Raw genomic sequence first — 20,766 nt, 5'->3', positions numbered from 1 at the left:
AGGACGGGGAGGCCCCACTGGGAGGAGAAGACGATGGTGGGGCACTCGGCCGCCGCGTCGACGACGACGCTCGCCGCCGCCGCGGCGGCCAGCCGGCGCACGAGCTCGGCGAACAGCGCGGCCACCCGCCGCGCCGGGAGCAGGAACACCAGCCGCATCAGCCTCACCTTCTTCCTCCCGCCGCCGCCGCCGCCGCCGCCGCGCGCCATCCTCCCGGCGGCGCCGGCGGCCACCACTCTCCTCCTCAGCCGCAGCTGCCGCCTCACCCTGCAAACCCCCGCCGCCGCCTCCTCGCCGTCGCCGTCGCCGTCGCCGCGCAGCCGCTCGTACCGCCACCTCGGGCGCTGCAGCAGCTGGTCTCTCGCCATGAGCACCTCGAGACCCATGCGAGCGAGCAAGAAGAAGCTAGAGCTATACTAGCTAGCTTAGCTAAGGTGGCAACTAACTAAGCCGAACTGATTGATTGATCGATCGAGCAGCTGGGGTCAGTGACGAGCTAAGGTAGCTAGAGCTGTATATATATAGGAGACGAGTTGTTGCGGCGCGCGCGCGCCATGGCATGCAAGTTGGGAGGGAGCCATATAAGAAAAATGGCGCGAGCGGCAGCGGCAGCAACCGATCGGCGCCTACGAACTTGATTCCTTTTTTGACACATGCTCTCCACCACCGGGCATTATACAACCACGATTAGGCATACTTGCAAATCACTCTCTCCCGTGTGTTCTTTTCTATACCTCTCCGCTTTTCATATTACTAGTTGTTTCGACTTATTTCTAAATCAAACTTAAGGTTTTGACGAATAAAAAAGAATAGTAATATTTTTAACACAAAACAAAAAACCTATCGAAATATGTTCAATGTTAATTAGATGTGATAGAATTAATTTAGTGCTATAAGTGTTGATATATTTTTTTTATAAATTTGATCAAAACTTTTAAGAAGTTTAACTTAAAAAAAAATCAAAGCGACTTATAATATGAAACGGAGGGAGTAATAAACACGTGTTTCCTGGTCTTCTAAATAGTGAGATTATCAAAAAAAAATTATATATATGATTTTTTAAGAAAATTATTCTAAATACATTTTTATAATTTTATAATACAATAATTAATTTATTCATTTGTACTAAGAATAGAACAGTTATCACAAAATTATACAGCTATTCATCCATTAAGCTCAAATGTATGCTAAGTTAATCCAACTCTCTGTTTGTTAATCACCCCATCTAGATACCAATATATGCTGGGGTGATCCAACTCTTTGTTTGTTTACTGATAGTTTGTTTGTTTTAGATCTCGATTATATCATCGATATCGTTATGATTAGCAGAACTACTACTCGTTTATGCTAAGCATAGGGACCAGCTAGCTATAGGAGATTGAGCACAAGTGACATTCTTAAATTTTATTTTCTTGTTATGAACATGATCTGAACCGAATGCGTGTAATCTAATCTCTCAAGGTTTCTTTGGTTCAGTGGATAGTAAGTGACTAAGTCAGTAGTGTTAATTCTAAATTAGCAATGGCATTGGCGTGCCACTAATTAAGCATATTCTTTCTTACGATGATTGGAACTATCATTGCATGATCACTTCAAGAAATTGTTTACATGTACTGGTTGTCAGCTTTTCGTCGTTGCCGTAGGCCAAAGGAAGAACTGCCTTTTGCCAAAAAATGAGAGCCTGGCCTCGTCACCAGATGTGCCTCAACTATGTACTTAATGCATAAACAAGGTGCCATAAACTGTAGGGAGATTCTTGCTAATCAACGAAAGAGTACAATATAAGCTGTGATTAAGGTGAAACTTTGGAAGTGTAAGGTTAGGTTTTATCGTTAAGTTGGCATGTGCCATCATTAGTTAAGCAAAAGAAAGTTCACTAGTGGCCAAGAGAAATCATGGCCAATGATTGGGAAGGGGTCGGCTCAGATGCATGATTGGTCATAGTTACATTGACAGCTAAATCATGAACCTAAAAATGCATTTTAATATGACGCAAATTGTGCCATCTTTTGAGAGAGAAAACCAGTTCAGAAGCATATGAAACCACAGGCCGGCTGCCTCAATGGTCAGTGCCTCCCTGTAAAGAGAGTTAAGAAATGAACCATTCGTACAAGTTACAGCACAAGGCATGAATGAAGCAGCAGTGCAGCATGTGACAGGCGAATACAAAATTAAGGTCTTCAGAATGTGCATTGACAGTACAGGATCCGTGTAGGCTGCAAAATAACGTTACTTCATCGCAGCTGCAACCAAAAACATTCCTTGTATATGCTCGGTTAAGGATCTATGTTGGAAAAAAGAATGTTGCCATACACATGCCAAGGCAGAAACTCTGCTGTTTGTCATGCGTCAATGTGTGGTGACTGCAAACTACCAGTGATTTGATATGTTCCAGATCTGAATGACTGTTCTCATCACCATCATAGTTCACAACATATAATTTCTCATCACAAGGTTCGGTGTCATCATGCAGCAATGTGCTACCAATATCTGGAGCATTTACATCGGTTTAAAGCATGGGTTCGACGAACTACAGCTGAAACAAAACCAGATAGTACGCTAAGTTCAGATGACCTTATAGTTATATGAAGCTCAGAAATTGCAATGACCACGTAGCTCCTAGATTCCCAGCATGGTATATTCATCTCTGGAAGCACTGCAATTCATATATCATGTTAGGTACATCAGACCAACTCATGTTGCATAATCACATGTGGAGAATATGCAATGCTCTGAATGCAATGCATCAGTCATCTACAATGTTGAAAATTGGATGATTTACTTTTTAAGTGCTAAGCTAATAAGCTCACTTTACTGCATATTCATGTAGTGGTTTATGATAATTCATAATTGCCTTCAATCCTGCAAACCATTGATACTATTAGGCTTTGCTAATGCTTACAGACTTGCATTCGGATCATTCCCATCGATAAATAAGTTCCATTGCACTTGAAGAAAACATTTTTGCAGCTGCACTAGATCAGAGTATATTCTTTACTTGGAAGTCTAATATTCTTCGCCTAAGTCCCAACATAAAGCTTTGAGTATAACTCAAAAATGTATCTTTGGTTCGATACCATGAATGAATTACTCTCTCAGCAAATATTCTTGAGGTTTCTTTACTTTGAAGTCTTTATATACTTGGCCTAATACCTGATGTGCAAACTTAAGTAGAACTCAAATAGATGTAATTTTTATTATTTGGTCAAAATGAGACAAGATACCAAGAACGAATTCCACTTTCAGGAAATGTTGACATAATCGTGAGTTCCTTAATGAATTGCTTACATCCTCTGCTGATAACAATCGGTGTGTATCAAGCAGTTATATTTTTAGTTGAGAAAATATGATACTCTGCATGGAATTTCCACTCTTTCAGATCAATGATGCATATGACATCTATTATAAAATAATGATCAGCTGTAACAATCTTTTACGGTGCATTCTAAATAAGTGTAGAATTGTACTCCCCCCAGTAAAAAAAAAATGTCACATCCGGTCGTCCGTAAGTCTTCAAAATGCAGAATTGACTACCAACTTATCTTCACATCTTTACCTATTATAAAAGTTGAAGATGTTTTTGCCGGTGCCTCGTACGTCATCCGACTTTTTTGCCCGCATGCGCGTATTTTTTGTCCTATTCAGCTTCTTACCCCACGGCACGTCATCAGAGTCCGACTTCGTCACTGTATTTTTTGGTCTGATTCCCTTCCCCTGGTTAAGGCCCATGTCCAAAGCGGTCGTGAGTCGCGAGCATCAGTATCGCTCATTATAGTTGCATATCTATGTCCCAACAGCGAGCTTTTGACGATCATTGTTAGGGAACGGGACATGGACTGTCGATGAGGATTTGATGGCATGTAGGCTACTGGGCTTAAAGGAGTCATGGAGTTGACGTCGGCTCGGTGGAGGAGGTGGCCAGGTGGGCGCTGAGACGCAGTGGTGGGGATGCCACCGCGCAGCGCGGTGGTCTGTCGACACAGGGACCTCTCGGCTCTTGCATGTCGGGCTTTCGGTCTGACAGTTAAAACGAAGATAGACTGAAGAAAAGAGTCGCGAGGAAGAAGACAATGTGGAAGTCGTCCGATGGAGATCCGACGGCTGGCATAGTCGACCGACAATTATGAGAAAAACAGAGAATACTCAAGTATAGCATCTCCCAACAAACAAATACAAAGTGGCGCTGCTATCCGCGATCGGATGAAGACGTACACGCAGCACGCTCGGGGTAGCGTCAGGTTAGTCATCTGCACGAAGTGCACCATGCCATATCCTATTGTATCGGCGCGCATGATATAGATGCCACCAGTGATTTCGTTGTTCCTAGCAACATCTAAGCTTCCATCTCGTCCGATCTGTTGCACTTTACAAGCACAATTTAATGGAGGAGGTAATGCCGTACGTAATGGAGATCCGCGGACAGATCACGCGTGTGATTGATTCCGTGGGAAGCCTTGAAGCAATGATCTCATCTCATTGGAGATTACATGTATACAATAATTTAAAAATGGATGTAGCGCAGGTTGGTACCGTGTTTTTTTTCTGTATAAAACTATAAACATGAATGAATATACAAATGAAAAGGATACCTAATTAATGAAAATACCATTATACTCATGTAAATCGACATCTCTAATTGTTTCTACCGGTAACATACATGCTACATTTTGTTTACCAATTGTTTATGCCCATGCTTATGAAAGATTGCCACGTTCCAAACAAATTTTCTGGAACTTCAGCTCCATGCTATTTTCAACATTTTAGTTTCCCGTTGCAACGCATGGGCACTCATGCTAGTACTTCTAGAACTCGATAAATAAAAATACTATGGAAGCACCTTTCGCGAAAAATCTACACATATGATTCCATGCGTCCACTCTAAATAGTTAAAATATATGGTACTGAAAGTTTTTGAAATTGACTAAAGCATGCCCAAACCAATATGTTTCTGAGTCCAGATAGAGTACTGTTTAAGGTTGTACTAGTCAAGAACTCAGGATAGGAACTGATGTCTTACCTTGTAGGTCACAAGTGATCAGAGATTCTCCAATGTGAAATCACGCCACACATCCCCTTGTGCTGGTTGGCTTTCCTGATCTACTGGGCATTACAGAATCATATATCAGAAAAATTGGGATACTATACCAGCCAGTGAACATACTGACAGCAAACAGAATATAGTATGCAAACAGTGTCCAGAGATTATAACACATTCACACTATCATCACTTTACAAAGGCTGTGCAGCATTACTTATCATCTCAAACAGAACTAGTAAAACAGAAGTTTTAGTTTGATGAGACATACATTCTAGAACAAATAATCTCATTAACTAGGCGATTACAGTGAGGGATCACATCGTGATGTATTCACTACGGGGAAGATATGCTCATATGATCCAGTAATGTTGCAGTTCAAAATTTGAATCATTAACCTAGCATGGTAGTTTGTTAGCTATACATATTACCTAACGCCGAAACAATCTTCCAATATTTGCTAAATAGACAACATTACACGCATCCAGAATCCGCTAATCATCTTATTCACCCAGATCGGAATGAAATGCCAAAATTGTTTCGAAAAAAAAAAAGGTGCAAGAAGAAGGGGAACGTACTGGCGGGTGCTGGATCCTCCGCCTCCTCCGTCTTCACGGCCATGGCGGGCGGCACGGGGACATCTGCACAACCATCAAAGAAAGAGGGGATCGTTCCGGGCGTCAAATCGAACGACGACGCGAAAGGGGGAGGGGGGGGGGAGGGGTTACCGTCGGCTGGGAGGGTGTCGCGCATCCACTGCTCGTCGACGATGTCGATGAGGACGCCCAGGCTGAGCAGCTGCTCCTGCTCCACTCCGCCCATCTCCTCCTCCTCCCTCCGCTCCTCTCGTCGATCTCTTGCCCTAGGCCAGTGGTGGAAGAGGAGACTGTCAGTGTCGCCGCCGAGTTCTTCGGTTCGTTCGAGTAGGGGTGGGTAAAATAAGATCGAACCGAAAAGACCGATACCGAGACCGAAAAAACCGGGACCGAGAAATTTGGCTAGTAGTTCGGTCCCAGCCATCAAAAGACCGATTTATTTCGGGTATTTCGGTCATTGGGCTCGGTTAACCGAATTAACCGAGAAAACCGAATTGTGGCCCAATAGACCTAGGAGGCCCAATAAACCCAATAAATTGCAAAACCCTGTAAGTCCCCATTCCACAGTCCCACCACCTCAGCACCGCCGCCTCCATCCATCCCCAGTCCCCACCCCATCCATCGAGTCGCCTTCCACCTCGGCGCCGCCTCCCACCTCCGCCGCGGTCCCAAGTCCCGACGAGCGCCGCCTCGGCGCCGCCTCCAGCCACCGCCGCGGCCCCGACGAGCGCTGCCGTCCGCCTCGGCGCCACCTCCCGCCTCCGCAGCGTCCCCCACGAGCGCCGCCATCCGCCTCCAGCCTCCGCCGCGGCAGTGAGGACCGCCGCCGTCCGCGTCGGCGCCGCCTCCAGCCTCCACCGCGACCGCGACGAGCGCCGCCGTCCGCGGCGCGCCTGGCGAGCGGCAGCGTGTGGGTCGCCACCAGCTCTCGCTGCCCACCTGCGCCGTCAAGTCTCGAGACGAATTCGGTTAGACCGAGACAGAGACCGAAAAAACCGATAGCGAATTTACCGGTCCTGAGTTTATTTGGATGAAATTTGGTCCTGAGTTTTCATGACCGAAAGACCGAAGACCGAGGAGGCGAGCTCCGGATTTGGGAGAAACTTGATGGGCCGGTTGGCCGGCCCATTGGGAGTTCGGCCTAAATTTGGGTCGAATTCATCAGTTCGATAGATGGGCATTCGCCCATATGATTCCAGTTGGGAAAAAGTCCACATTGACTCCCTTAGTAGTGGGTCAAATACTCAAATCTAATGCGTACCCCTTAACCACAAAATTGGATAGGATGACTCCCCGAACTATTGAAACCAGTGTAATTTGACTCCCTCAGCAGTTTGGGAGAGCGGTTTTGCTGATGTGACAGTGTTGACCTGGTTATCGTCCCACGTGGTCCTTTGACTTTGGTCAACTTGTGCTGACGTGGCATTGCATTCAGAGAAAAAATAAAATAATACAGTACATTGGGACTTAACTGTCAGTGACATAACCTCCACAATCTATCTCTCCTTTTCTCCCCCTACCCGGAGCAACAGTTCAACTTGGGTTGTTGCTGTCGACATCGATCTTGTCAAGCGCACAATGCTAAGCCAGAGGAAAGCTCGACGAGGAGCGCGAGGGCCTCGGCGCTGGAGCTCCTCCTCCGCTGCCACTATTGACAGCTCCTCTGCACATTGCCATTCTCATCGTCGTTCCGCATGTCCAATAGCAAAGGTGAAAGGGGGAGTGAGGATGATGCTGCCGTTGGTCCGCCCTCACCTTCCCTGCCCCGCCTGCTGCCCCGACCCCCGTTACCCATAGAAAGTCAAAGAGGAAGAGAGGGAGATAGATAAGGGAGAGAGGGGAAGACCAGGTCAACATCAGCACATAAGCGTCACGTCAGCGAAACCGTACTCCAAAACCATTAAGGGAGTCAAATTATACCGGTTTCAATAGTTTGGGACTATCGTTCCGTGGTTAAGGGGTACGAACTAGATTTGGTCCTTTTAAGGGAGTCAAAAGTAGACTTTTTCTTTCCGGTTGCCCTGTGAGCCCTCCCCCTCGTTTGTGGGTCAAAAATTTGGGCCACACCTATCTGTAAGGGGGGTCTCTGGCCCAACATAGGGTAGTAGTCCCGATCCCATCGGGTAGAGTGACCGTGCAGCGTACGTGCAGAGTGCGTGCGCCGACACATCGAGAAAGCGACCACGCCAACCACCCCTTTTCCTCTCACTCTCCCTTCCCTTCTCCCCGACGCCAACCACATCGGGGGGGAGTGTCTCGCACTCTCGTCTCGTCTCACCCACCGCCCCAAATCTCGCCGCCTCCATTTCTCCCCAGATCCAACTCCGACCATGTCATCCTCCGACCAGGACGACCACGACGAGGACGCCCCGCTCTTCCGCGCCAGCTCCGGCGACGACGACGACCACCCGCACCCGCGCCGCCGCTCCTCCCCGGTCGGCGAGGTCCCCGTCGCGCAGTCGATCATCAAGGCGGCGAGCAACGTCTGCTTCTCGCTCTTCGTCCTCGCCGTCCTCGTCGTCACCGTCGTCGCCGTCACCTACCAGCCGCCCGACCCCTGGCTCCAGTCCTCCGCCGCCATCACCACCTCCCTCTCCCGCGTCCTCCCCAACTCCACCTTCCTCCTCCCCGACGACTCCCTCCTCCCCACCGGCGAGGACTTCAACTCCTCCTCCTCGACCCCCTCCGCCCCGCGCCGCGACGACCCAGACCAGGCCACCGCCACCGCCACCGCCGCCGCGGTTAACGGCACCTGCGACCCGGACGCGCCGCTCAACTGCTCCGACCCACGCGTCCTCGCCGCCGTCAAGGCGTTCAATGCCAAGGCCTTCTTCCGCAAGTCCATCGTCTTCCTCAGCTACGAGGCGCCGGTGCCGGGACCCAAGCCCGGGGAGTGCGACGTCGCCTGGCGGTTCAGGAACCGGAGGGAGAAATCTTGGCGCAGGTACAGGGACTACCGCCGCTTCGTCCTTGTCCCCGGCGATGGATGCGCTCTCGACATTAACCGCGTCGGCAAGTTCCGATCCGGGACCAATGCGGCTCGCCCGCCTCGTCAGAAGGGTTCCAAGAACCGGAACCCGCGCGTCGCGCCGCCGCCAGTGGACGCTGAGATCAACGACACCATCCCAATTGTTGGTTCAGAGGCAGAGTTCAGGAGAGGCAAGTACTTGTACTACATGAGAGGTGGTGACCATTGCAAGAGCATGAACCAGTTCATATGGAGCTTCTTGTGTGGCCTTGGTGAGGCCAAGTTCTTGAACCGGACTTTCGTGATGGATTTGAACATGTGTCTGTCCGGGGCGCACACGAACAATGGGAAGGATGAGGATGGGAAGGATTTTAGGTACTATTTTGATTTCGAGCACTTGAAGGAGTCGGTGTCTGTGGTGGAGGAAGGGGACTTCTTGAAAGATTGGAAGCGCTGGGACAAGAAGAAGGGTCCTGGCCGGATCTCGGTGCGGAAGGTACCGTCGTACAAGGTGACTCCAATGCAGCTTAAGAGGGACAAGAGCAACATCATTTGGAGGCTGTTTGATGGGCAGGAGCCTGAGAATTACTGGTACAGGGTGTGTGAGGGGCGAGCCGCTAAGGTCATCCAGCGGCCTTGGTATGCTATTTGGAAGTCGAAGAGGCTGATGAACATTGTCACTGAGATTGCTGGTAGGATGGACTGGGATTATGATGGTCTGCATGTCATCCGAGGGTGGAAGGCACAGAACAAGCAAATGTATCCAAACCTAGATGCCGATACATCACCCGAGGCACTTGTAGATAAGGTTCCAAAACTTATTAAGCAGCCGATGAGAAACCTCTACATTGCGACCAATGAGCCGTTCTATAACTACTTTGATAAGCTCAGGTCATACTTTCATGTGCACTTGCTTGATGATTACAAGGAGCTTTGGTCGAATACAAGTGAGTGGTACAATGAAACGACAACGCTAAGTGGTGGGAGGCCAGTGCCGTTCGATGCATATATGAGGGTGATTGTGGACACAGAGGTATTCTATAGAGCAAAGACTCAAGTTGAAACTTTCAACAACTTGACGAGGGATTGCAAGGATGGAATCAATACATGCAACTTGTGACACATGAGTTCGTGTTGTGATAATTAGCGATGTCCATATACTCTTCCTTGGCTGGCGCATTGGAATTCAGAGGAACTTCATCCAGGGTTTGTCATTAGGCATATCATCTTAATGTATTTCCTGCCGTACCATGTTCAATTCATTACACGTTGATCTGGATTATGTGCCATCCATTCTTTTTGTGTAATTTATGTATTACTCTTGAGAAGTTTCTTGTAACTTGTTACTGGCCCCTTCGCAAAATGTTGCCATCTTTATTCCCTTGGAGTTAGCCGGGAACATCTGTTTTGCCACTTATCTGCTATTATACATGTATTTCTCATGCCAAATGTTTTCAAGTAAGAAATGCAGTCGTAATTAAACTTGAGCATTTTACTGCTAGATCAAATCAAGGACATTGTGATTTGTGAATATCAAGTGCGACACATGCTGCTTTTTTACCATCATTGTGGTTTACCTAAGCATCTTGAACAAATGATCGACCTCTGGGGATTGGGAACTGTGCTTTCAGTTTTCTATCTTGATAGTTCTAGAATTTTGACAATTTTAAATTCATGTAACAGTCAGAATAGTAGACATGTCATACCATGCTCAAATGGATTTAATTACAGACGCTGGATAATATTGCCAGGTAGGTTGGTTCGTATTTCCGGTTCAGCTCTTGTTTTTGGTGACAACCCTGCCTAGAAACATCTGTAGCACACTATCAGTTAGTTCAGATGTCATTTTCAGTGTGTTAACATCAAGCAGCAGCACTGCAACTACAAGCAATGTCACACTTTTCTCTTCATAGACGACTGGATGCTGGGCAGCTAGTCACCTTGTATCATTTGAAGGGAAAAACAAGGGGTTCATTCTTTCCAGGCAGGCATACACTAGATTTAATGGCTATTCTGGGATTTCTAGTGGTCTGTTTTCAGTTATGGAATATATAAGTTAATCATGGTGATTGTAATTAAAATAGATTACATTTGGTTAAAACTGTAGTGCTGATGCATTGTGTTCCATTCCTTAATTCCTGAACATGCCTGGAAGTTAGTTCTGCGATAATGTGGTAAATGGCTTAAAGCAGAGCTCAGAATTCACACACAGAATTTGCTGTTGAACATGTCTTTTTTTCTTTTATTGACACATAGTTGAATTTAGACGTTTAACTAAACGCAAAGTTAATATAGGTTTGAAGGGACCAGTTATTTTTGAACAAATTTGTTTGGATCCTCGACTTGTAAACAGCTGGATTCTGTAACATTGCTGGTTCAGTCATCTCAACGATGGGCACAGTTCAGACAATCTGCTAGCGCAAAGTTATTTAGGGTGTGTTTAGTTCACGCCAAAATTATAAGTTTGGTTGAAATTGGAATGATGTGACGGAAAAGTTGGAAGTTTATGTGTGTAGAAAAGTTTTGATGTGATAAAAAAGTTGAAAGTTTGAAGAAATAGTTTAGAAGTAAACTCGGCCTTACTGAAATCTTTAGACTGGCAAACAAGGAAAATGGATATCTACTTGGGCCGAGTTTAGTTATAAACTTTTTCTTCAAACTTCTAACTTTTCCATCACATCAAAACTTTCCTACACACACAAACTTCCAACTTTTCCGTCACATCGTTCTAATTTCAACTAAACTGCTAATTTTGGTGTGAACTAAACACACCCTTGGTACTACTACTGCCATTGTCTTTGGAAATTTTTAACGTGTTCCTTGCAGTTCTGTTACCAAATTTTTGGTTTTGTTAGTGTATGCAAATAAGTATGTCTGCAAGATCATTGTAATTTTTTTCATACTATGGCAAAGCATTTTTTTATCCCGTGTCAAGTTGGTCAGTACTCCTCTGACCCATTTAAGTATAATTGTAGATTTCCGTTTCCAATGTTTAACTTTCCGTTTTATTTGAATTTTTTTATCAGTATTTTTATTGTTATTAGATGATAAACATGAAACTTATTTTTTTAATTTTTATATAAGTTTTTAAAATAATATTTCCTCTGTTTCAGGTTATAAGACTTTCTAGCATTGTTCATATTCATATGGATGTTAATATATATATGGATGTTAACACATACTCCCTTCATGTCAAAATATTTGACACCGTTGACTTTTTAGCACATGTTTGACTGTTCGTCTTATTAAAAAAAATTCTTGAAATATGTAAAACTATACGTGTACATGAAAGTATATTTAACAATGAATCAAATGATATGAAAAGAATAAATAATTACTTAATTTTTTTAATAAGACGAATGGTCAAACACGTACTTAAAAAAAATTAACGGCGTTAAATATTTTGAAACGGAGGGGGTATATGAACGCGAAAAGTCTTATAATATAAAATGGAAGTAGAAGGGAGTAGAGCGAGCGACCCAACGTTGTGTCCTGTCCTGTTTGCTTCTGTGAAGCGTCAGATTTGAACCGAAGGGCTAGGATCAACCCAATCTAGCGGGCGTGTCCCCTCACGCTGCGAGCTTCGCTTCCTCCCCTCACCGAAACCCTTCCGCCGCCGCCGCCGCCGCCGCCGCGAAGCTCGCGAGCAATGGAGGTCGACGGCGAAGCCCGCCCCTTCCTCCTCTTCTCCAAGCCCAAGTCCAGCAAGAAGAAACCCAAGCAGGAAGCCGAGCCCCAAGTCCATACCCAGCCAGAAGAACCCCCAAACCCTAGCCCCTCCCCCGCCATCGAGCCCGACCTCCGCGACTCCGACGAGGCCCCCGCCGCCGCCGTGACCGAGCACGCCGGCGATGATGCTGCCGCTGCCGCGGTGCCCTCCACCTTCGCGGAGCTCGGCCTGTCGCAGTGGCTGGTCGACGTGTGCGATTCGCTGGGGATGCGGGTCCCCACGGCGGTGCAGCGGCGGTGCATCCCGCGGGCGCTCGAGGGGAGGGACGTGCTGGGGATCGCGGAGACGGGGAGCGGGAAGACGGCCGCGTTCGCGCTGCCCATCCTCCACCGCCTCGGCGAGGACCCATACGGCGTCGCGGCGCTCGCGCTCGCGCCCACGCGGGAGCTGGCGGCGCAGCTCGCCGAGCAGTTCCGCGCGCTCGGCGCGCCGCTGGGGCTCAGGTGCCTCGCGGCCATCGGCGGGTTCGACTCGCTCGGGCAGGCCAAGGGCCTCGCGCGCCGGCCGCACGTCGTCGTCGCCACCCCCGGCCGCATCGCCACGCTCATCAACGACGACCCCGACCTCGCCAAAGTCTTCGCTCGCACCAAGGTTGGCACCTAAACTTATCTCCTTCAGCTGTAATCTGGAGGATTTTACTCGTTCTTCATTGCTTCTCTTAACCCTGTATGTACATTTTCTGTTGCTGGAAACACATAGTTTTTTGAGAGATTTATGGTACGAGAGCCGAACAGAACGGTATTTTAGTTTCGAGAAATTATCTGTTGGGTAGTGGTGTAAGAATTGTAGTTTCTGTGTTCTCAAATCAAGTGGTCATATGAACAGAAGGATGTTTTTAGTGATCAGTTGATGTATGCCTGAAATGGTTCCTTGGTGGTGGTGAAAAAATAGTCACATGGAAACATATTGTTTGGTTATATGTGGAGTTCTGGGCAGAAGCTAAGACTTCCATTTGTTTCTTATAGTACTGATATGCTATCACAGAAAAAATGAGCAAGTTATCGTGCGTGCTCATGTTTGTGGTATCAGATCGGTTGCATAGAACATAGAAATTAGAAGGTAATGTTTGATAACAATTGAGCAGGGAAATATGAGTTCATAGTTACGAATTTCTGGTGGGTTCGGCCATAGAAATTTGATTTGTAGTCTATTCTCTTGTTTGGCGGAAGCCGGAAGGGATGGGAAAAATGCGAGAGATAAATTTATACGCCCTCCATCCCAAAATATAACAACTTTTAGCTTTTAGGATTTGTTCCAAAATACTATAACAACTTCTTCACCAACATTCTCTTCCCAACCAATCACAACCCTCCACCATTCAATTTTCTCACCTACCTCCACTTCTCATCCAATCACAGCCTTCTTCCATTTAATTATACCAACTTTCTTAATAACCATGTCCAACTCTAAAAATCCTTATATTTTAGGATGGAGGTAGTAGCATTTAAGAAATCCTCATGTAATTATGATGAAGGGATATATCTTAAACACCTTGTGCATGGGTGTAAAAGGATAGGACTTGGACCCTCAAGTTCCTAATCCTTATCGCACCTTGATTCCCATTCCCTCACTTCAGTTCCCTCCTATGGTCCCAACCAAACAAGCCTTTTGGATATGGAATTATGAGCAAGTGTTGAGGGGTGTGCCTATCTGAATTATCTGTGTTTATTGCTCTATAGATTTACCTAACAATGTTCCGTATTTGCACTGCTGCAAGTTTCAGATTATTAAGGTGCACTGTGTTTTCCATACTCTTACAGTCCTACTGTGCTAGTTTCAGATAACTAACTTGTATTATATTTTCTGTCACAGTTCCTTGTGTTGGATGAGGCAGATAGAGTTTTAGATATTAATTTTGAGGAGGACCTGCGAGTGATATTTGGCTCTTTACCAAAGAAGCGCCAAACTTTTTTGTTCTCAGCAACAATTTCAGACAACCTGCGATCTTTGCTTGAGCTTTCTGGCAACAATTCATACTTTTTTGAGGCATATGAAGGGTTCAAAACGGTTGATACCTTAAAGCAGCTGTATATCCATGTACCTCCTGATGCTAAAGAGCTCTATCTTTTCTATCTTCTGTCAAAAATGAACGAAGACAATATACGTTCGGTGATTGTGTTTGTCTCAACCTGCAGGTATACCTCTCCTACACAATAAATCATCTGATCTTTGGGTAGTTGCGCAGGGTTTAGAACTGTTATCTCTCAAACACATCTCTTGTTTTATTTTTTTCCCTGTATATTGGTTAACCTTTATTAAATCATGTCCTATCACAAATGTGTGGAAAATGACTTTTTATTGTATGCACCTCCACACAAGTTTTATGTAGCCTCTTTTTTTTAGATAAAGATTTATGTAGCCTCTGCATCCTTGATGTATGCCCCTTCTGTGATTATCATTTGTTGTCCATTTAAAGTTCAATCCTTTCTTGTGATGTTAACTTAACTTAAATCTATTGTTGCACAGGACATGCCAATATTTGGATTTTCTGTTGGAAGAGCTTGGTCATCCTGCTGTTTCCTTGCACTCTCATAAGCCTCAGTCGAGAAGGCTGGCAGCATTGCATAATTTCAAATCCAGTAAGGTTCCAGTTTTGCTTGCTACTGATGTAGCCAGTCGTGGTTTGGATATCCAAACAGTTGATCTTGTTATCAACTATGACGTTCCAAGGTGCTTCAACTAGCTTTATATGCAATAATCACTTCGTACACCTTGTTGATGTATTTTGACGAATGCTAATGCCTGGTGGGTGCATGTTGGATTACTTATTGTAGGTACCCACGAGATTACATCCATAGAGTTGGACGAACTGCAAGAGCTACTAGGGGAGGGCTCTCGATAAGCTTTATCACAACCCAGGTCTGTATGCTTGAGTTCAGATAATGTTCTTTTCTGATGCAACCATCCTGTTTTCCCCTTATTTCTTCATATCTATGATTGCAGTTTAGTGTGTATTTATTGATAAAAAAAATACGGGCTAGGAACTTTCTGTAAAGAAAACTGAAATTAGAAAAAAAAATTCAATGGAAAAAGTATACTAACCGAAGCATGCTCACTAATGACTCAGAAATCTTAGTCTGTGTAGTATGGATTGTAGCTACCAACAAACTATCTTATACTGACTCATGAATATTAGAAGTAATCAAATCAGAAATTTTACATGGCAGTAGTGCATTTACATTGCTTGGTTTCCTTTCCATAGTTTTGCAACCTCCCAGTTCTTAATGGAACTTGCATACTGACATTGATGTCTTTGCAGAGAGATATACGTCTGTTACATGAGATAGAGGATGTTGTGGGGAAGCAATTAGGTGCATATGATGGCGAGATGAGAGATGTCAATAAAGATGCTACAAAGGTGTGACAGGAAGTCTTCTCTTGTTTTTCGTTTTGCATCTAGATTAGTATTGTCTGACCTATTACTGCATCTTTTTTTTTCTCATGATAACTGAGTTTTACTCAACTATTAACTGTCCATATGATACAGGTATTCAAAGCGAGGCGTCTTGCGAATATGAAGATGGCAGATGAGGGCCATGAAGACAAGGTACAAGCCAGAAAAGAACAGAAGAAAAGAGCTCAAGAAAGAAAGCGGAAACACGATGAGTGAAGCTGGCTATAAAATGGTTTGGCTTGTGCTCTTGACATCGTCTCGACGATTCTTCTCCTGTGTTGATCACAGAAAGAAACGGTGAAATGAAATTTTGTAGCGATGGATGTAATATTGAGTAGGTAGGTGCAATCACATGTAATCACTAGATCTCTCAAATCAAATGTACTACTGGTCTTTACCAGTGGCACTTGGTATTTGTCACCATTGACCAGTGACTTACTTTATTTCAGCTTAACGGCTAATAACCTTTAAATATCAAATTTTGATGAACGAAAGTGCACTCGATAGTATGATATGTTTTTGAATTTATGAACTTTATTTTTAAAATAGCTAAAGTCTGGTTATAAGGGCTGTCTCGGATTGATGCCAAAACATACCCTGGTAATTTGAATAGTAAATGTTCTAGTTTGGTTTGAAGCCAAATGGTTAGTAATGCCCATATTTAATTTGGCATGATTTTAGAACTTTCTTCACTATAATATAAAATTTACCTCCTAATTGACAACAATGCAAACGCCAATATTTATAATTGCTACCCTATCAAAAACATCGGTAGTGCTATAACTTGCTTAGATTTTAATGCTACCAAAAATTTTTAGAGGACAATAAACCAAACAACTCCTAAATTGCGTCAGAGGTATGGTATTTGGGAAGAAAATGTAAGGCTTCCAGCCTTTCCATCTGATACTGGTGTGGAACTGTGGAGTGTAGACGTGTTGCACACAAAGCGCGTGGGCCTGAACGCGTGAAAGGCTGGAAGCCCACAAGAGCTCTTGGGCTTTCCTTGGTGAGCTGGGCTGGTGGTGGTAGTGGCCTAGTGGTAGTGGGTGTGAAGCGCCGAAGCGCGTGGTTTACTCGAGTTTAGTACCACCTCGCCTGGCTAGGTCGGAGGGGGCAGTGAGCTCGGCTATATAAGAGGGCGGCGGGCTACGGTTGAAAGGCACGCAGCTGCGTGGTGAGCACAAAGCGAACTATTCTTTCGCCTTTTACTAAAGAATACCGTGTGCGCGCCACATTAAGCAGCATACGCTAATTTTTGGAGGGCGCCCTCTCTCAGAGAGGGCCCCACAATTCAGAATTTAAAATTTTGGTGTTAGCTACAATTCGGAATTTTGAACTTTAAAATTTTGGTATCGGCTACAATTCGGAATTTTTAACCCCTGTTATTCTCAAAATTTAATTTTCTTAAATTATCATGGGTTTCAATTCTGTGAGTTGAAATGTTTCTCAAGTTCTAGTTGTATATTCGTGTGATTTGAAATTTTCTCCTCCAAGTGTTATTTTCAAAAATTGGAAAACTAGTACGAAATTGTCAGAACCAATTTTGCTGCTAGTGTTTTTAGTACAAATGGTACTATTGTGAAACATTCGCTTCAGTCAGAATATTGTGCTATTTAAGAACAAAGAATGAAAGAATTTGTATTGATTTGCTTTGATTTGTGTATATCACTCTTGCTACAAGATCTCTTTTTTGAGACTCTACTACAAGATCTACATGGGTAGGATTTTCTTTACCCCCACCCCTTATTCTTTCTATGCACAATTTGTATCATCACCCTGTTCAAGGCAAAGAACAGGTGAATTGTATCATCACAATTTTCCACTCCCCATCCAGCGATGATCAGTTCACCTGATCAGCACTCCCTGCTGCAGATGCGAGCGGAATGCCTCTCTCGGCGTCAATGGCTCGCTGCACCCTCTCGCCATCGGGCTGCTTGACCTCTGCGGCGACGCGAACCGGGACGACGGCCTGCCGCCGGCGGCGGCGGCGGCGCTCCTCGGCGACAGGTGCACCTGCTCCAGCGCCCGGAGCTGCAGCTCCGACGGGTAGTCCCTGACGCACACGATCCGTGGCCCGGCGCCGGTGGTCCACTTGAACGACAGCTGCTTCCCCAGCTGGTACGACTTGGCCTCCTTCTTGGAGTTGATCCTCTCAAGGATCTTCTCCCTCGGCACAGACGACGACGACGACGGCGATGATGGCTCATCGCCCTCTTCCTGACGATGATGATCTTCTCCTCCTTCTTCAGACGAGCCGTTGTCGCCGGCATTCGATGTCGCGGGGCCTTCTGATGAAGCCACCCTTGGCAGAGTTGTGCTAGGATTGTTGATTGTTTCTTGGATGTGTTGTGATGAGATCTCTTCAGTTGGGGTTTCAGTGGCTTCAGGCGTTTGGCAATTGACAGTTTGTTCAGAAGAGTTCATCTCTTCTTCAGTGTTGTCAGCGGCATCGGCGCACCGGTCAGAAGGGATACTCCTCAGCCTGCTCCAGAACTCCTCATCCTCTTCAGTTGGGCTCATCTGCAACAGAATTGGAAGTGTTAAACTTCAGAATGCAATCTTGAAGCAATTGGTGGCATCTCATTTCAATGTCAGTGGTTTCAGCAATCAGCATACGCATGCTCACCTTGACATCAGTGAGGTCGACATTGTTGTCCTTGAGGAAGCCCTGGAACTCCTGGAAGTTCTCCTCTGTCGGGCGGTAGTGCCCGCTGTGAGGCCAGATTGCCTGTCAAGAACAATCACAAGATTGCATCAGCATTATGTTTGACAAATCTATACCAGATGATGCAAAATTGTTCTAAAATATTACAAGACTGTAGATGCTTAGGAGGAGATCATCAATTACCTTCAGTGTTCCATCTTCGACAACTAGTCGGCCAGCAGCAGACGTTGCGCCGCCAGCGAGGAAGCTGGAATGCTGAAATTTGCCCTTTTTCTTCTGCAATAGAGATTCATGGGCAATGTTACATGATGAACCATTTCACAGAAGGCAACTGCAGCTTGTTGGCAGCATGAGGGAATCTGCATTATTTACCTGACCAACATACAGATTCTTGGATGTGCTCAGAACAAAGATCCATTTGTCATCTCTTGGCCCTCCAGATGTGTCAAGGATTTCCCGGCTGTTCTTGTACATGAACTTGCCATCCTCAATCACAACCTCGTAGTCTTCTCTTTCTTGCTGCACGCATTCAATTTTTTACTTCATTAGTCCTGAATATACGTACTTATGATTGATGCAGCAGTTTAGATAAACCCTGTAGATTGACTGAAAAGTTGCAAACACTTACGGGACCAAGGTATTTGATGCACTGGCTTAGAAGCTTCCATCTCGGGCACCGGTCTTCAAGATTAATCTCCTTGCCTTCTCCAACATCAAGCCTGAAAGAGCCAAAACAAGGTAATTACAACTTCAGATTTCAGTGACTGATCAAAAACTTCAGAGGCTAAAAAATTCAAGGTGAGTTATTCAGTTTATTATATCACTCACCAGTAGAAGAATGGCTCCTTGCTTTCGCACTGCAGCCAGCAGTCATAGTAGTAGTGAAGATTATGTCCATACCGGTGCCTCGGGTCAATCTGTTCATCAGAATTTAAGCACCATTAGCACATGCTTCACACAACATATATATATATATATATATATATATATATATATATATATATATATATATATATATATATATATATATATATATATATATATATATATATATATATATATATATATATATATATATATATATATATATATATATATATATATTTACAGGATCTGTAAAAAAAGAAGACGACTTACAGCTTCAAGCCAGTGCTGCAATGCGAGTTTCTGAGCCTTATCATCCTTGGACAACCCCTTTCCAACCTGAATTTGGGTGGAAATCAGAAATTAATTGAGCTGAAATAAAACGAGAGGAAGAGCTGGCCATTGACCAAGATTTGCAATAAACAAATTGAGGTGTGAAACCATGAAATGCTCTCACCTTGGCTGCTCGTGTTCTTGCCCTTGCCCACTTGGACACCGCGGATTCTTGCTTCTCGATGTCAAAGAAGGACACCGAGCTCCTCTTCAGCAGCGCGAAATCCAGCAGCTTCCACCTGCGAATTCCACACGCGGCGGATCAGCAATGGCGGCGGCGGCGGCGGCGAGGTTTCTGATTTGGTTGGGGGGAGGGGGGCGCACCAGCTCTGCTCGACGAGGACGGCGCAGTCGGCGAGGCGGCGGCGGGTGCGGAAGCTCTTGTACACCTTCTGCAGCGTCACCGCCGCGGCCTCGTGCTTGGGGCTCTCCGGCGCGGCGGCGGCGGCGGCATCAGCGAAGCGCGTGCGGAGGAGCTCCCTCGGCATCGGCGCCGGCGCGGCGCGCGGCGAGGTGACGGCGGGGATCTTGGTCTCCACCTGGAGACTCTGCTGCTCCCTCGTCTTGAAGCTCAGCGACCCCTCGATCCGCAGCCTCCCCCCGGAGCCCAGCGACGCCTTCAGCACCGCCTGCTCCGCCACCGGAGCGGCGTCCTCCACCGCCGCGGTCTCATCGTCCACCGGGCACGAGAAGAGCACCCCCATCACCTCAATCCAAAAAATCTTCTCTGAAAACCAAACCAAACCAAACCAACCAAAATATCATCCTCGACACCCAAAACAACCAAGAACAAGAAACCATTCCAATCCAATCACCACGAACAGCAACATTTCAACGCTCACTCACCTTGTCGCTGGCACCAAATCGGTGTAGCTAACAACTAGCTCGTCGTCGTCGTGGTGGTTTGGAACTTTGGATTGGTTGTTTTTGGTGTGAGATGAGATGAGGTAAGTAGACAAGGTGGCAGGGGGGAGGCGAGGGGCAATATATATAGCGGCGGGTGAGGCGAGTCGGCGGCGAGAGAGAGAGAGAGAGAGACCGAGTAGTCGGGGGGTGGTGGGACCCACCCGGGGCGCCATCGGATGCGGAAAAGCGTAGTACTGGTCCGTATGCGCGAAGATCCAGCGGTACACGTGGCGCGCTCGTGTTGCGCGCGGTGGCGGTGGCGACGCTGACCCGTC

General features: G+C 45.9%; 4 protein-coding genes and 1 non-coding gene across 6 annotated transcripts; 3 read left to right on the top strand and 2 right to left on the bottom strand.

The window, feature by feature from the left end:
• Nucleotides 1-2,380: 2,380 nt before the first annotated feature.
• Nucleotides 2,381-5,938, bottom strand: LOC4344013 (anaphase-promoting complex subunit 13). Of its 2 annotated transcripts, none has more exons than XM_015789607.3 (4): nucleotides 5,764-5,938; nucleotides 5,614-5,676; nucleotides 5,018-5,100; nucleotides 2,381-2,656 (listed from the first exon to the last, which is right to left on the bottom strand). In XM_015789607.3, exons 1-3 carry the CDS (start codon nucleotides 5,855-5,857, stop codon nucleotides 5,036-5,038), a joined length of 222 nt encoding a protein of 73 aa, XP_015645093.1. In that variant the 5' UTR covers nucleotides 5,858-5,938; the 3' UTR covers nucleotides 2,381-2,656; nucleotides 5,018-5,035. The 2 variants fall into 2 exon arrangements, with proteins under 2 accessions (XP_015645093.1, XP_015645094.1); XM_015789608.3 differs by having other exon boundaries at nucleotides 5,018-5,097.
• A 1,924-nt stretch (nucleotides 5,939-7,862) lies between these two features.
• On the top strand, nucleotides 7,863-10,104 carry LOC4344012 (uncharacterized). The gene has a single exon (NM_001422982.1). The coding sequence runs from the start codon at nucleotides 7,962-7,964 to the stop codon at nucleotides 9,717-9,719; it is 1,758 nt and encodes a 585-aa protein (NP_001409911.1). The 5' UTR covers nucleotides 7,863-7,961; the 3' UTR covers nucleotides 9,720-10,104.
• A 2,007-nt stretch (nucleotides 10,105-12,111) lies between these two features.
• On the top strand, nucleotides 12,112-16,197 carry LOC4344011 (DEAD-box ATP-dependent RNA helicase 36). Its single transcript, NM_001422983.1, has 6 exons — nucleotides 12,112-12,920; nucleotides 14,142-14,464; nucleotides 14,796-14,999; nucleotides 15,104-15,188; nucleotides 15,589-15,687; nucleotides 15,817-16,197. Exons 1-6 carry the CDS (start codon nucleotides 12,249-12,251, stop codon nucleotides 15,937-15,939), a joined length of 1,506 nt encoding a protein of 501 aa, NP_001409912.1. The 5' UTR covers nucleotides 12,112-12,248; the 3' UTR covers nucleotides 15,940-16,197.
• A 687-nt stretch (nucleotides 16,198-16,884) lies between these two features.
• On the bottom strand, nucleotides 16,885-20,542 carry LOC4344010 (IQ domain-containing protein IQM2). The gene is made up of 10 exons (XM_015790179.3): nucleotides 20,432-20,542; nucleotides 19,910-20,312; nucleotides 19,710-19,824; nucleotides 19,526-19,591; nucleotides 19,217-19,305; nucleotides 19,017-19,107; nucleotides 18,761-18,907; nucleotides 18,572-18,664; nucleotides 18,350-18,451; nucleotides 16,885-18,243 (listed from the first exon to the last, which is right to left on the bottom strand). The coding sequence occupies exons 2-10, from the start codon at nucleotides 20,287-20,289 to the stop codon at nucleotides 17,569-17,571; spliced, it is 1,758 nt and encodes a 585-aa protein (XP_015645665.1). The 5' UTR covers nucleotides 20,290-20,312; nucleotides 20,432-20,542; the 3' UTR covers nucleotides 16,885-17,568.
• Nucleotides 16,889-17,007, top strand: LOC112939752 (U5 spliceosomal RNA). The gene has a single exon (XR_003243622.1). It is a non-coding gene; the product is annotated as a U5 spliceosomal RNA (small nuclear RNA).
• Nucleotides 20,543-20,766: the final 224 nt, after the last annotated feature.

The sequence above is a fragment of the Oryza sativa genome, chromosome 7 (assembly GCF_034140825.1).
Source record: "Oryza sativa Japonica Group chromosome 7, ASM3414082v1".
NCBI classification, from domain to species: domain Eukaryota; kingdom Viridiplantae; phylum Streptophyta; class Magnoliopsida; order Poales; family Poaceae; genus Oryza; species Oryza sativa.
This window is presented reverse-complemented; position numbering and strand designations above follow the sequence as displayed.